The sequence below is a fragment of the Limulus polyphemus genome, unplaced genomic scaffold (genome assembly GCF_000517525.1).
Source record: "Limulus polyphemus unplaced genomic scaffold, Limulus_polyphemus-2.1.2 Scaffold6697, whole genome shotgun sequence".
NCBI lineage: Eukaryota > Metazoa > Arthropoda > Merostomata > Xiphosura > Limulidae > Limulus > Limulus polyphemus.
Window position 1 is genome coordinate 26,353 of NW_013672307.1, and position 16,649 is coordinate 43,001.

A 16,649-nucleotide genomic window follows, 5' to 3' on the forward strand; every position below is an offset into this window, starting at 1 on the left:
TACTCACAATAACACATAGCAACAACTTCTTGTTCACAACTGAGCCCATCTTACCACAGAACATATACTCACAATAACACATAGCAACAACTTCTTGTTCACAACTGAGCCCATCTTACCACAGAGCATATACTCCACAACAACATGTAGCAAGAGCTTCTTGGTCACAACTGAGCCCATCTTACCACAGAACATATACTCACAATAACACATAGCAACAACTTCTTGTTCACAACTGAGCCCATCTTACCACAGAACATATACTAACTATAACACATAGCAACAACTTCTTGTTCACAACTGAGCCCATCTTACCACAGAACATTAAAGTAAGAGAGAACAAAGTGTGTTCTTCCATCTACATGTAAGAAACCTGCAAGTGCAGAACTGAACTTTGCCAGATATTTAAGACTGTCATATTTATTATTAAGTAGTCAAATAACATTCTTTTATTTATTTTTACCAATATCTTACAGTAGTGTCAATTACTGGTACAACTATTACATAATCTGAACAATAAAGTTTGGAGATGGTTTGAATGGGTAATGAAAAAATCTTTATTATAAGTAACAAATGTAATGTTTTGAGAAGCTTTTGTCATCATGAAGTACCTGATGATGACCTAAGCTTGTCGAAACATTGTATGTTTGTTACTTGTAATCAAGTTTCTTCCATGATAACAAAATATCCTTTTCTCAATGGTATTATTACAATGTAGAATAAGCTTTGTAATGGGTATTACAAGTAAATAACTGTGTATCTCTGTAAGATGATTATGCTAAAGCTGTTACTGGAATTATGGAAAGCATTTGAATGGAGAATCATAAACACATTACTGGGGCTGTGGAAAGCAGCTGGTTACAGAAACATATAGTATTACTTGTGATAGGGAAAGCATGCAGAGCACAAAAAGTCCATTATTTAACTTTTTGCATACAACAAACAAACATAATAGTAATAATTAGACACTAACTTTGATTAGTTAATCATTTTCATGACAATTGATTTAATCATAATTTTGTTGGAAGTAACTGAAAACAGTAATAATCAGAAACACCAATTTTGATTAATTAATTAATCTGCCCAGCTCTATTTGTGTTACAGCTTTAAAAATTGTGTTGTCTTTACAGAGTTAATATCTTCCTTACCTGAATATATGTTTTAGATAGATACTCACCTCTCCACAAAACAATTAGCTAGCTCCATACCTATTATCAAAAAGTGTTTGCACATATTTCAAGACATTGTAAGAATTCCCACTTCTACACGATATTGTATACGGTAATAGCATATTATGCAATTAACAATACTCCCCTTGAGCACTCTTAGTAAACCAAAAGTTTATTCTTGAGAAAACAAATATACACACACCAGAAAGGGGAAGGTAGAGTGGTTGGTTCTGTGGATATGAGAGTATCTCTAAGAAATACATTTGTAGGTAAACAACTTATTAACTTCAGGCCATGCTACTTACTTTTTCACAGAACAAGTAGCTAGAATCCCAAGTGTCAAGACAGAAATTAAAAAGATTAGCTTCTTTCTGAGAGTGTAACAACAGAAAGGGAAAATGCATAGAGTGAATCTTCCACTAAGTCAATCCATACAGTATGTGAGAAATATTTATGTAAATAATTAAAAGAATATGCAGGTTCAGGGGCGATTTGATAACTATCTGGACATTATAAAGATTTCACATGTGAAATTCGAAATATTTCTGATGCACAAAAGCATTTTTAATCTTAAAATGAAAATTTCTTTGCACGTTGGATAGGCAACAAGTGAAAAGAAAAAAGGCATGAGAAAAACATTGCTTTACAAACCTTAAGATTTAATAAAAAATGTGATATTTTGAGTATGAAAGCATTGTAATGTTTACTGATAATCTGCCAAATTTCGTTAACTTGTGCTTACTGATTTAAAAGTTATAGCATGAAAACTATAACAAGCACAAAATGGCTACGGGGTCAGTCCTAGGACCAAGCCCATGTTGAAAGAGTTAAGACTTTGTTATCCCATGCTCGATATGGATTTTGGAATAGAGAAATATTCTCTGTGAGGCAACACTTGCCACTTGGTGAGTTTCTGTGTGTGTCTCTCTCATTTTTCAATTACTATTATTATTGTGAACTACTCCTCTCCTTAGAGCCTCTGGGAAAATGGAGAGTCATCCATCTACCTGCCTAAATAATTTCATCCACTGGATGTCAATGACCAGAGGCACAAAAAGCCATGAAATGATGAATTTTATGGAAGGTGACATTAGAAAGATGAAAGGTATCATCTCCCATGGAGAAACAGACATGCCAGGTAAGTTGATCAATCCATTTTGTCAATGTGGAAAGAGAAAAACCTCAAAAAGTAGAGGAATCTTATGGCAGGAAGATATGATTTTGATTGCTTCTAAACCTCCAACACAGAGACAGGTTGATTTTATTTATTTTCAGACCAATATTCCCTTTCCAAGACTTATGCTGCCTGGGAGTGGTGATTGGATGTTTCTCCAATCACCCTCTTCTGTGTATGATTGTTCAGACCCCAATCATCTTCTTTGTTCTGTGTGTGCTGTACAGTGTTACCTCACTCAAACATATCCGTACCAAAGGCAAAAATATCAGAGTGATGTCTTCTGCATGTGAGAAAAGAAAGTACATCTTAAGAGGAAGATGATACAGGTAACAGGTGGCTAAATGTTTGAATGGAGGACTTGTGGCAGCCCTAAAATTTAAACAAATGTTCCATTTTGGAAGAAGAATTGATCAAAGAAAACAAATGATTAGAAAGGCCCTGAATAGATCTGTAAGAACCAGAGAAAAAAAGGAGAATGGCCAGAAAAAGATGGAAGGCTGTTGACAAAGCCATTCTGTACCAGTGACCACAGAAATGGATAGACCTGTCTCAAAAACAAAAGTAAAAAAGGAAGTGAGATGAGGAAGGGTTGTATGGCCTGGAGGGAGTGGTAGATGAACCAGCATCAATAAACTATACAGGTGGATAGCCAACAAAGGTGAGCAAGAAAATGAAGTACTCTGCAGAAAATCCTGCTCATTTTGCAAGGGACTGGACAAAAGGAATCTATGAAGATGAAAGTGTGGCACATTGTGGTAAAATATGGAATTCAGAGGTTTACATAAGAGAATGTCTAAGATAGAAGATTTAGTGGCTCCTGGATTATTAAGAAGTGAAAAAGTGGGGGTAATGAGAATAACTCACTGAGGAATGCTGCAAATTAAGAGACAGCACTTTAGGAAGAGGTCAAAGAGGAAGATAAACATACAGAAGGAGAACAGACCAATACCGACTCAGTGAGCACACTGCTATCGCCTAGGGTTGCAGAGTCTGGAACTGGTGACTAAAAGAATGAAAGACTGGTATTAAGGGCAGTTGCAAAGGCATCGATAGAGGACTCTCCAAAGTGGGAACAAATCCCCTGAAACACCAGAGGATATAAGGACCATTCTGTCAAAAAGATCTGGTCCAGGCAATACAGCAGATCTGCCACTAAATGTTGGATGTAATAGTTGTGGGCCCAAAAAAGGAGCTCTAGAACAAGAAAGCAAAGGCCTTAAGAGCAAATACCTCCATGTAGATTGATACAAGAAATAACAGTTGCCTGAATGAATCTTGACGTATGTCCAGACAGATTTCACAGAAGATGGTGGCCGGCTCGTTGAACTGTCAACATCTTCAGAATGTTGATGTGGAGAGACCACTCTTCTGGAGACCAAACACTGGAAACAGTGAAGGTGTCCAGAATTGCATCCCTTGAGCAGAGAGGCAATGAAAAAAAGATGAAAGTATGGGCAAGGTGGAATAAGGGGGAATATCCAGGGTCTTGTAGAAATGGTTAAGCCACCACAAAAGTAAGTGATGAGTTGGAGGGAGAGAAACAACAAAGATCAGTGGACCTCTGGACATCATACACTAAAGGGGGTGCAAGTTGGTGTATCCCAGAGGGATAAGGGACTTGAGAGAGGTTAGTCTCCATAAGAGACAAAAGCTTTTTTGTGGAGAGAGAAGGAGATATGAAAGTTTCAGTAGTAACAAGCTCCATGTTTCAGCAAACAAATTGATGAAGACCTCCAAATGAATCGGATATTGTGCGGGGGTTCAATACTTACTTGGTAAGCTTGACCAACCAATCCAAATCTTGGACTACTATTTACCAATGAACGGCAAGATTAACCATCACATTATAATGTCGATACAGCAGAGAGGGGGAGCATGTCTGGTGACAGGAATTTAACCAACAAGTTACAAGTTGAGTGCTTGACCACCAGCCATGCTAGGCTGGTTGACAAGAAAGGGTAACAGATCTACAATGGGCTGCTAATCCCACACCTTTTTGAAAACTATACTATAATACAAATGGAATGCAGGGATTGTCTAAAAATTAGAAATAGAATATGGGAAGTGAAAAAAATTGAACAGCATTATGAAAGTGCAGTCAAAGTATATTCAAATAAAGATACTCAATTTGAATACTTGTCATTTTAGCACTGTTGCAAATAAAATCAGAATTGTTTTTTAAGTTTCCGCATAAGAGTTTGTATAGTAGCTTTAAAGAAGCCCAGTGATATGAAATGGGATTCATTTCTAGTGTGTATGCTGGGGCACACTGGAAGAAATCTTGTACTGAGTGAAATTGACAATATTCTGTTCAGAATACAACATTATACAATATGTCACTTGATAGATGAAAACCTATAATTTCTATTGGTTATAGATAATATATAATGAAATGTAAGAGAGAACTATCAACAAATTGTGAAAGAGAGAATATGACAAGTGGGGTCTGATTTCCTATTCAACAGCTCTGTAACCAAACAAAATTGAAGGCTATAAAAGGCTATTTCGTACTTTTTCGAGAGGTGGTGGATAAAATAGGGATGATGACATGCTCAGACAAAATGTGTCAAGTGTGCTACACTAGTGGAAATTCAGGACTTTTTTAAATATTGCCTTGTAGAATTAAAGAACTTAAAACTTGTATACTATTAAAATATGGATTATTAGCTAAGATTTTATGTTATTCTAATTTGTATAACATAAACAAAAAGTAGTTTATGAAAATTTTAAATGTAAGACACTAAAACCTTGTGTCATGTGCAGTAAAGGGTACCCGTGCAGAAAGAGTTAAGCTATCCTGTTAGGTGTATATGATTAAATGTTTTTTGTTACCATTTAAATGACTGTTTAAAATGCAAAAATATATTTTGTCAAGCATTTGTAATTTTTATGAGTTAGGCCTACAGACGGTTAAATGTGAATTGTCATGTCTATAGGATTGTCTCATAAAATCACAAATTCATGAAATAGAATGAAAAAATAAATATAGTTGTCTTTCAAATAATATCTGGTATAAGTGTGCATATTTATTGGTTAAAATGTTTTTTTGTCTATAGAAATTTTCCCAAGAGCAGCTGCTTCAGATAGATGATAACACCTGCATGGTAGAACAGCGTGAAAGGGAAATAGCTCGTGTAGTTCGATCAATAGCTGAGCTGAATGAGATATTTAAAGACTTGGCAACAATAATCACGGATCAGGTATATAGTAGATGATATGTAGAATTTAAAATCAGTAAATATTAATTATTATTTTTAACTTTGATCTTTATCCATGCAACATACTCAGTCTTAGGAGCAATAATCTGTCAGTAGGTAATTTTTTTAATGTATTAACTCTCTCTAGCTTTGTACTCTTTTAAAGTCATTATAGTTTTGATACTACTAACTTTTAATATAGTATGTATATCTTTACAAAATTTGGCAGACTTTCAGTAAACATTTCAAGACTTTCACATATATAGAATCTGACTTTTTAGTGAAGTATTTTTAATAAACTTAAAAAATATTTGTCCGTGAATATATCGAGTCTTCTTTTTTTTACTAGTTCGAGTGCAAAGTGATTTTCATGTTAAGATTAAAGAAACTTTTTACATCTCAAAAATCTCAAATTTCATTTGCATAATCTCTAAGCCCCTAAATATTTTACAAACACTAATTTTCAATAAAACTTTTTATTTTACCTGGTATTTTGTCTACCCGAATTCTATACAAGGTCGGTCAATTTAGCCAATATTGTAACCACCAAAAAAAATCAAAAATATATATAACTTACTCTTTTTTTTTCTTTCTAGAATCACTTCAAATTGTAACATGAAACTACATTCGTTTATCCTAAGTATCTTTAAACTTGTAACAGTATACATCTATTTATACTTAAATTTTATTGTTTTATTGCTCTTTGAACTGTGTCTAACTACTATTTATGCCATTATAAGTTGTAAATTACTTGGGGAACATGGAGCTCGCATTACGCTGTCAAAATACATTACCCATGAGCTACTTCAAGCTGCTCATGTGCGTACCTCATGATAATGTTTTAGTATTTTATTATTATTAATTTATTTTGCCTAATCTAGCTTTAACTAACCAAACAAAATTCCTGTTTTTGCATTGTAGTTACTTTTATAATAATAAATAAAGAATAAACATGAAAAACAAGAAATAAAGTACCTACAGGGTCTTCTTTCTTTTTTCTTTTTTTTTGCTTTAGACTGTCAATGACACTTAACCCTACTTTTTTTTTTATACTAATGGTAGTAATGCACTAAATAATTTTTATTTAGTTAAATAATGCACCAAAGAACATAGAATAATAGCATGCAAAAAGCAGACAATATCCCATAATAACTATCACAATTTTTCTAGCTTTCTAACTATACAACAAGAGCTGTTGCATTCCCATGGGAATGAAACTTGTACTAAAACAGAAATTGACAATTTTGTCTTCCAAACACAACGTAATATAACAGGTCATTTGATAGAGGAAAACATTTGCTCCCTATTGGTTATAAATAATATAATATTAAATGTAAGAGATAACTGTTAACAAATCTTGAAAGAGAGTATGTGACAGGTGGGTGTGGCAAGAGGGATCTGATTTTCTATTTGATGGCTCTGTAACCAAACAAGATTGAAGGCTATAATAATTGTTTTGTTTGAGTGATGACGATTTGGAGAGGTGGGTAATAAATTACAGAAGAGGGGATGCCTAAAGAAAAAATGTCATTTCCCACACTAGGGGAAATTCAGGATTTTGTTAAATTTTAACTTGTAAAATCAAGAGCTCAAAACTTATGTACTATTAAAATATGGATCATTAGCTATGATTTTATACTATATTAATTGATTTAACATAAGCAAAAAGTAGTTTAATTACATTTTTAATGCAAGTCACTAAAAACCTTGTGACATGTGCAACAAAGGATGCCCATTGTAAAAGGGTTAACTTGATATTCCAACAGTAAATAAGGATGTATCATAATGTGAGGTACTTAATCCATTAACTTATAGTTATAATGATGTTAAAAATGAAAGTGAACTTGTCACAAAACTCGGTGTACCATTCACTTTTATGAAGCCATAAAAGCTCAAATTCCAACTATTAAGAGATGCCATACATATATATATAAAAAGGACATTCATATGTTCAGATTCTGTAATGTGTGAATTACAGTAATTGTTTCAGATAGATGGACCAATAAGTTGTTTTCTTGAAAGATAAATTTGTGGCCTTCACAAGTTGAAAAATTATTTAAGGGATGGTTGCTTTATGATTGAAGATTGACTTCATGTGTTTGTATGTGATGAGTATTATATAAAAATCTAAAAGAAAAAAGAGCTTGTTGGAAAAACTTAGTTCCTATCAATTAGGAGGCATGATAGACAAAATTAATAACCATATAGGTACATTGGTTGGGTCTTTAAGTAGTTTGAAATGACATAGTTTATAAAGTGATAACCTGATTAAAACATCTCTTCAGGTGTTAATTGTAAATTATTTTCCATGTTATATCTGTAAAAGTATACAATCTTTGAAAATGAAACTTCAATCATCTGGTAGTGTAAAGGATCATAAAGTTGCGTGGTTATTTGTTTTTTGAATTGTTTGTCCTGTTCTCTACTGTGGTGCTACCAAAGCAAGATATTCATGATCCAGTTATAACCAAAATATGATTGTCAGAAAAAAATTGAAATCTGTAATTAGAGTTTGTCAGTTTATCATCATTATTTACTAGATAAACTTTTTTATGCCTTTCTTCATTACTTTTGTAGTATCTAATGTTTAAAGTAGTAATAAAATGCACCCAAAAGATAAAAATTATTTAGCATAATTGAAAATAATTACCGTTAGAAAAAAATTATGATATTTTGTCACTATATAAACACATCATTTTTGTGGTAATGTAGATGATGGAGAGCATTAACCACTGGCTAATCATTTGTGTGTGAGGTAGTCACATAATTTTTATCCCAGTACCTACTACCTAGAAGTTTTAAGGGCTGATAACAAATATTTATTAAATGGTACCAGATTTGAAAGAGGAATATTTATTGTCAAATAATATCTCATAATTTTCTATTTAAGTTTTTGCTTGTTCTGATGAGTCACCAGTTACATTGTTTTATAATGCAGTGAGAATGTTTGCTATATGTGATATGTTCCACACATTTAGCTGTACATTGTAGTTGCTAGGAGTGACATCAATTGCATGATTTTTACACCCACGTTGGGAGTGTCATTAATTTTTTTTTTACAATGAATTCTTCATGAAAAGTAGTGGCAGAAAGTTGCCATTATCAACTGATGGTGGTAGATCTGGTTCTATTTTTGTCTGATTACCAGAATAGTGATTGAAAGTGAGCCCTCTTGATAAGCTGCCTGAGTGCATATTCTCTTGGAAGGAGATTTTCCGTATCTGTCTTTCATTTGTAGAACAGTCTGGGAAGTTGATAAGTACAGATGAAATACAATTTTTTTTTGCTTTCGATAAGGTGTCTGCAATTAGGTCAAAACTTCCCAAGGTTTCCAGGAGTTCTGAACAGTTCAGGAACATTTTCTAAATGTATTTTTTTGTAAAAAACATTTAATAAATATTTGTTATCAGCCCTTAAAACTTCTAGGTAGTAGATACTGGGATAAAAATTATGTAACTACCTCACACACAAATGATTAGCTAATGGTTAACGCTCTCCATCATCTACATTACTAAATTTCACATCCAATCTACTATTTTTTGTAAATGCCAAAAAAACTGGTTCAAAGAGTCACGTGTTGAGATTGCGTGGAATGCAGGTTTATTTCTTTGAACTGTATTGGGTATGTTATGCACTAAAACAAAATAATTGCATATTTTTATTTTAAGATTAAAAACATTTTTATGCATCGGAAAATTTTCAAATTTCATATGTGAAATCTTTATAATGTCCAGATAATTATCAAACATTTCATAAGAAAAACTTTATTTTATCTGTTATTTTCACTAATGAATCTCTACGGGTTCAATAGATTTGACCAATCTCATAACCAACATAAAAAATTAGGAAATAAATATAAATTATGCTTTTTTCATTCTAGAATGACTACAAATTATTTTTATTGTATTGACCTTTCAGCCCGTGCTTGTTTGTTCAGTGCTGTGCATGTTGAAATGTCAGTAGATGGGAGTGTCACTTCACACACCCTCCTCTAGGTTGTGCCCAATTGTTTCCTTATCAGCAGACTTGATGTATCTAAAATTGTCAGGCAGAGAAAGGGGATAACTAGAAGAGATAACTGTTTGCTTCTGTGTTTCAAGAAAATTAAGTTTAATAAGTTATTTCTAAATATTAATAATCTATATATGTATATAATGTATAATAGTTGAAATGTTACTGTATTGTATTTAATACTAGTCTACTAAAACACAGCAAAGACAGGGTCAACTATATCTTATTGAATACAGTGTATTTCCTAATTTTTTATGTTGGTTACGAGATCGGTCAAATCTATCAAACCCATTGAGATTCGTTAGTGAAAACAACAGATAAAATATAAAGTTTTCTTTGTGAAATGTTTGATAACTATCTGGACATTATATAGATTTTGCATGTGAAATTTGTAAATGTTCTGATACATAAATATATTTTTAATCTTAAAATGAAAATTACTTTGCATGTTGGATAGGAAACATGTGAAAAGAAGAGAAAAAAAAGGTAGGAGAAAAACATTGCTTAACAAACCTTAAGAATTAATAAAATAATTTATATTTTGCATATGAAAGCATTATAATGTTAACTGATAATCTCCCAAATTTTGTTAACATACACTTACTAATTTAAAAGTTATAGAATGAAAATTATAACAAGCACAAAATGATTATGAGGTTGATCTGATGGACCGAGCCCGTGCTTGTTTGTTCAGTGCTGTGCATGTTGAAATGTCAGTAGATTGGAGTATCACTTCACACACCCTCCTCTAGGTTGTGCCCAATTGTTTCCTTATCAGCAGACTTGATGTATCTAAAATTGTCAGCCAAAGAAAGGGAATACATGGTAACTCGTGTTCTAGTAAGTGATGAAGCTGATATCATGGTCAGTATCTTTGGAAGAGGCTTTGGTTTGTCTTTAATAGTTTTCAATTGATGATGCTTGTTTTGATATATGTACTGGTTTGACGTTTTATAGTTTGTCATGGAAACCAACCTCTTTGGTACAAAAACTGAAAAAAAATCAGTCAGCCTCTTCTGTCCCTGACTGTTCATACTTAGTAGAGCCAGTTTGATTTCTGTTGGAGCTACTTGATTTCTAGATGTATTTTGCTGTGGATTTTTTACACTTTGATACAACATAAATAATTCAATCGTACACCATCAGCATTTGTACTTGGTTACTTTCACTTATTTCATTGTTAACTTCTTCATACAACACATCTACAGTGAGAAGTGTGCACAAATAATTAAAGGCTGTCTGTGACTGTTCCCGTTGCTCATCCATTATTTACACTAGCACAGTTGCTGTTTGAAGGAGATACACAAGCAATATTATATATTGTGAGAAGCATTTCTGATTCCAGTGCCTTTACTGTAGGCCAAAAGTCTGTAAAGATGTGTTCCAAACTGAGAAAACATAACGTTATATACAAAGTTCTACATTGCTATTCTTCTCCACATACACTTTATGATGTGGTTGTGGTTTAATGATGATACTAGATACTAAAGTAGATTGTAGTGGTGATGTTTGCCCTTCTCTCTGAATATTCACTTTGAGTCATGTTGTGAGAATTTATCACTCTTATTTTCAGCAATTTCAGACAGCCAATGATGTTTAGAGTTTTCAAGTCTCTGCATTCTAAACTTTCTTTTATCACTTTTTTTATCCTCTGGAGGACTTACTTTCCCAGACTATTATGAACACTAGGTTCGGCAGTTTGGCGAAGTAAACATTTCTGCCGTTCTTTTGTATTATCACATCTTTTAATGGATGGTAAGAGTACAAGTCTCCATCGTCTCAGTTTAGTATATCAGGTATTTGAAGATGGGATGTACCAGTCCAGGTTAGTAGTCATCATGGGCACCAGCATTCATACCTGCATAAACATATAATGAAAACATCACAATTTGAAGATGAGCTATGAAGCTACAAACTATTCTTCATGAGTCATATCTCTGTTTAAGCATATAATTATAGGAAGTATTGTTGATTAGTGTAATATATACATCAATATTTTGTCAGATTTTGAATCTTCAGGAACTTACCCAACATAACAACAGACAAATGACGTTCTCATGACCCACACCAGTTGTCCTTCGTGGGTGCATGGTTCTAACATGAGGACCCCTTTGAAGCTATTTAGGAGTAATTTTTTGTATTCTGCCGCCAGTTTATTGTAATTGTTTTTAATTGGGATCTTATTTTCAGACACTGAAGTGAACAAGGAGTATTTATTATTTGATTTTCATTTATTTTCAGAGCAGTTGAAATCTTTGGAAGTATAATTTTTCATATATTGCATTATGTCTCACCCACAAGGTGCTCATTTTGATTGTCAGTTTGAACTATTTCTTATTACAACAGCTAGTGTATTTATATTAATATAAATGTTACAAAAAAAGCAATGCTGTTACTAAGTGTGTTAAAAAAACTGTAGCCAGTAATGTAAATGACGATGTATTATATATTTATTAATTTCTTTTGTTGTCCCATTAATTATATTTCTAAATTTAAAGCATTTGTTGTGTATTGTAAGACTTTGAAATAGTTCATTTTTGGATGGGGGGGAGATATCCTTTGTTTTAGACTGAAATGATGAGTGACAACATAATGGTCATTTAATGAACTTTGTATGAAACAAGCTGAGGTCAGTATTTTTACAACAGGGAACCATTCTGGATAGAATTGACTACAACCTGGAGCATGTCCAAACCCAAGTTCACCAAGGCCTACAAAAATTACAGAAAGCTGAGAACTATCAACGTAAAAACCATAAAATGCTATGTATATTGATTTTAGCAGCAACAACAGTTTTTTTGATAATACTTCTTGTTGCTTTAAAGTCTCATTAGGATTGTCTTGCAGACATACTAATACGTTTCTGAATCTCAGCCTGAGACAACTGTACACATAAAGACTTCATAGACAGGTAGTTCCTGCATTTGTAGCTCCATATGTAAAGTGTTTGATGTAAAATGAGAGCTTCCATGTAACATATATTTTTTTTGTTCTACAAAAATTGTTTGTCTGAATATCATTGTATTCAAAATGATGTTTATCCGTCGTAGAATATGCTTAAGAATGATAAAGAATACCAAACAAGGGTGGTTAATATCATTACCTTCAAATGTGTGACAGTAAAAACTTCTCATTATGTTTGGAGTAAATTGAAGGTGATATTTTACTGAATTGCTTACTTTGTCAGCGGAACTAGTTACAGTAGCTGAGAGGCTGACTGACTTGGCATGATTAGGCTCTTATATATATTTAACGATAATGAAAAATAAGTTAGTCTCCTGTAGTGTAAAATATGATGTATGGGCACACAGTTAGGTAATGCAAGTCTTTTTCATATATTTATGCCTTAGTTATAGAAATTATTCCAATATTGTTCTTTTCATCATAGTGAAAACAAAAATATTTTTTGTTAAAGCATGTAGGAAGCAACTAAAGAGATGAGGATTTTAGAAACTATAACAGTTACAATCTCAAAGCAAGATTAGATTTTTTTTTTTTTTTTTTAATAAGTACTGTGTTTTCTAAAGCCATAAACTCGATTAAGACTTCTCACCAGTTAAGTGTTAACACATTTATCTGTCGTACTGCTATTTGTGGCCAGGCATGAAGAAGAACACCAAGATTTTTCAGTAAGATAATTCCAGTACATTTCCATAAAGCCAACTGTGATGCATTAAAGTTTAATAATAAAAAAAAAAGCTTCAAATTGTTTGACTTCCATGACAACTTGAATTGAGCAGGGTAAAAGTTTAATTTTTTTGACACGCTAGATTATGATTACAAAACTTCTACTTAAACTTATATTTAATTACAGCAATTAATGAGTAATTGGGCAATTTCAAGTTCTTAATAGTCATCCTCTTAAACGTATTAAAAATATTCTTAAACTTGTAAGACCCAAAGATGTATGTTGAATATTTAAAGAAAGAACTGAGAATTATCTTGGCTTTAACCCTCGAGTGATTAGCTTAAATTTTTTTTTTAAATGGTTGCAAAATGTCCTATAATCTAATCATAATAGTAAATGTTAGTGATTGTCCTGACAATATTGTACTCTTGCTGAATGGATCTTAATGTAAAACTGATTGTTCTAGGAAAATTTGCTTTATATATATATTTATTAATTTCTTTTCCCCATCAAAATATGAATTTCAGTGAAGAATAGATGATGTTGAGGCCTAATCTATTCTTTTATTCACTACTCCCACTGCAGCAGACTAGTTTTGTTAAATTCATGGCTCATCAGTGCTTCCTGGAAAAGTGAAGCAACTAAATAGAGAAGGCTTCATATAGTAGTGGAATGTAAGCAATTTGTTTGAATTTATACCTCAAAACCAAACAAACCCTGCTTTATTTGACACCATAACATGCATATCTATATAGTTGCTATGTTATAGAGATCATAATGGTGATTATGGTCCCATTAAACCGTGGTTTATGTTATCACTGATGATTTAAAATTATTTCTAATTATTTATAGTTCAAATGCTGCCAGCATAGTTTCTGCTTTCAAACACATTTAGTTTTATCCTTATGTATGAGATTAGTAAACTGTTTTTCCTGAATTATGTATGTTTCTTATGGATTAGTTAAACTATTAATAAGACAATTTGATAAATAAAATTGTAATAGCTGTATTCAGCATGCACAAGATGTTCAGTGTTTCTAACATATATTACAATGAACAATCTGTTCATCAATAATTGCTTTCTCTATGATGTACATTGTGTCTTCAGGTTTTTGTGGTAAGAAATGGCAAATAAATCAATAATTCAACAATTGTATAAAAGAAGTTGTCCATAGCTCATAAAAATGCTGGTTTAACGTTAGTGGCTCTTGCTTACAAACATTATTTTTCTCTCACGTTCTTTGATCTTAAAATCAGGGATTAAAGTGAACATAGTGATTACTACATTGATTTAAAATTAATCTCTCTGTGATGTATTTGTAAAACAGAAACCAAGCAATTAAAGAATGTGTAAATACTAATAGTATCTTCTAAATGTAAATTTAAATTAACCTGGTGGCTTTATTTTAAATTAGATTAATAATAAAATGATGCTTTTGTACCAGCAGTCTCTGTGAAACATGTTATTTCCTACTTCTATTAAGTCTGTTGTACAGTTGTTTATTATGACTCTGTAGTAATACATTGCCAATTACATGTATGCTGTTGTAAATAAACAAAAAATTACATGTTAACAAAATAGTACCTGGTTAAAGGAAAACATGTAATAAGTTTATATCTCACCAATAAAGATTTATTAAAGTCAAATAAATGGGCTAAAGTTGTTCCGAGAGACATGCTGCCATTATTATGAGTCAACACATCTAAATATTCAAGTCCAAGATATGCTGTCAGTTATTGTGGCTTAACAAATTTAAATGTGCAATTCCAGTTACTTGCTGTAAGTTATGGGTTGACAATGTTCAAGTGCTAAATCTCAACAGAGTGCTAGCACAGTGTTGTTGAAGGAAATATCAGTTTTTAAAAATACAAGCCATTCATACTGAATTTTCTTGTTGTGATAAATAGGAGGTATAATGAACATTCTGTAGCTATATACATTAGATGATTAAATAGCAATGTGGTGATTGAAAAAAATAAATTTTTCGTATCTATCATTTAGTCCAGTTTTTGTTGTTTTATATTTCATCAGAGTAAATTGTTGTTGATGTAATGGAATTAATGTTTTCAGATTAATGAAGGAAAGTGAACTTCAAGTGAGTGTTAAAAAAATTGAGCTTTTAAAATGAACAAAAAGTTTAGTTTTTAATTCTTAAGTTAATAAAATCCAGTGTAAAATTAGAAAATTTGATTTAACATTATATAACAGCATCAACTTTTCAATCTGAGTTATTGAGAGCCATTTAATTTTTTTTTTCTTAATCTAATTGTTAACTTGGTAATTATATCCTGAAAGTTTTTGTGTTTATATGTAGAAAGGTATTTATATTGTTTAGACTATGAAGTGTTCAAATACATAATGTTTACAAAACATTGTAATCGTGTATACAAGGTGACTTGAATGTGTGTTTGTGTATGTGTGTATACATAATGTTTTTGCAGATCCTGTACATTTGGTCTGTAGTGTCTTTAGAATGTTACGAGTTTTAAACACAAACCTTGACATATGTCAAAAGTTGATGTGTTTCCCAAACAGGTCTTTTATTTTATAGATAAATGCTCTTATAAAAGCACCATATTGTAAAATGAAAAAAGGTTTAGTAATAAGTAATTTAGACTGATAATTACAGAAGCTGGCCTTGTAAATAATAAATGTATTATTTGTGAATAACATAAAATATGAATATTTAAAAAAGATAATGTTAAGTCAGTACAGCATAAGTAATTTAGGCTAACAATTACAGAAGCCAGCCTTGTAAATAGTAACTGTATTATTTGTGAATAACTTAAAATTTAAATATTTAATGAAGATAATGTCACTACAGTGGCCACTTGCATCAACATTCCATTTTTGTGCATAATTTTTGCATAATAAATATAAAGTAAGAATTTGTGTTGTGAAATCTTAAGTAATATACAAATGTGAATAAGAATATCTGAGTTGTGTAGGCAATACAGGTTTTAGCAATATTACACTATTCAAGATCATGCACTTTTTGTCAAATATGGAAAATAACATTCGTTATGAATAAATAAAAAGAACTTGTCCAACAGCTTAGAAATGTGGTCTTTAGAAACTTCCAAAAAATTACAAGTATTTGTTTATCTCTTTGAAATAATTGTATTGTTCTTGGAATGTTTGGATTTTTTGCAGAATAAAATCATGTTTGACTTGGTGTCGTGGTTGTAATGACAATTTATTGGGAGTGATTTTTTTATTTGTAATATAAAATATTAATTATGTTGTCAGTTTAGTGTATTGTTATGGATAATATCCCAGAGTGTAGTGATGTCTAATTAATTATTTAGATTTTACATGACATGGTGTTTCAGTGTTGAAAGAAGATTAGTTGTTGTTATAAAAATGTGCTAACATATTTTGAATTGGTGATACTGTAAAGAAGCTTAATTCTGGAAGAAAGCACTAAAAAAAAAGATTATAGGTGCAAAAGAGGAAACTGTTATCT

The 16,649-nt window shown here is 31.8% G+C and overlaps 1 protein-coding gene across 6 annotated transcripts in view; it reads left to right on the plus strand.

The window, feature by feature from the left end:
* The window catches only part of LOC106473980 (syntaxin-16-like), a 41,717-nt gene extending 25,358 nt beyond the window's left edge, over positions 1–16,359 (plus strand). For all 6 annotated transcript variants that reach the window (XM_022402359.1, XM_022402364.1, XM_022402360.1 and 3 more), the window contains 2 exons: positions 5,403–5,546; positions 12,203–16,359. In XM_022402359.1, the coding sequence (XP_022258067.1) occupies positions 5,403–5,546; positions 12,203–12,388 (330 nt within the window). In that variant the 3' untranslated portion in view covers positions 12,389–16,359. The remainder of the gene's footprint in view (positions 1–5,402; positions 5,547–12,202) is intronic.
* Positions 16,360–16,649: the final 290 nt, after the last annotated feature.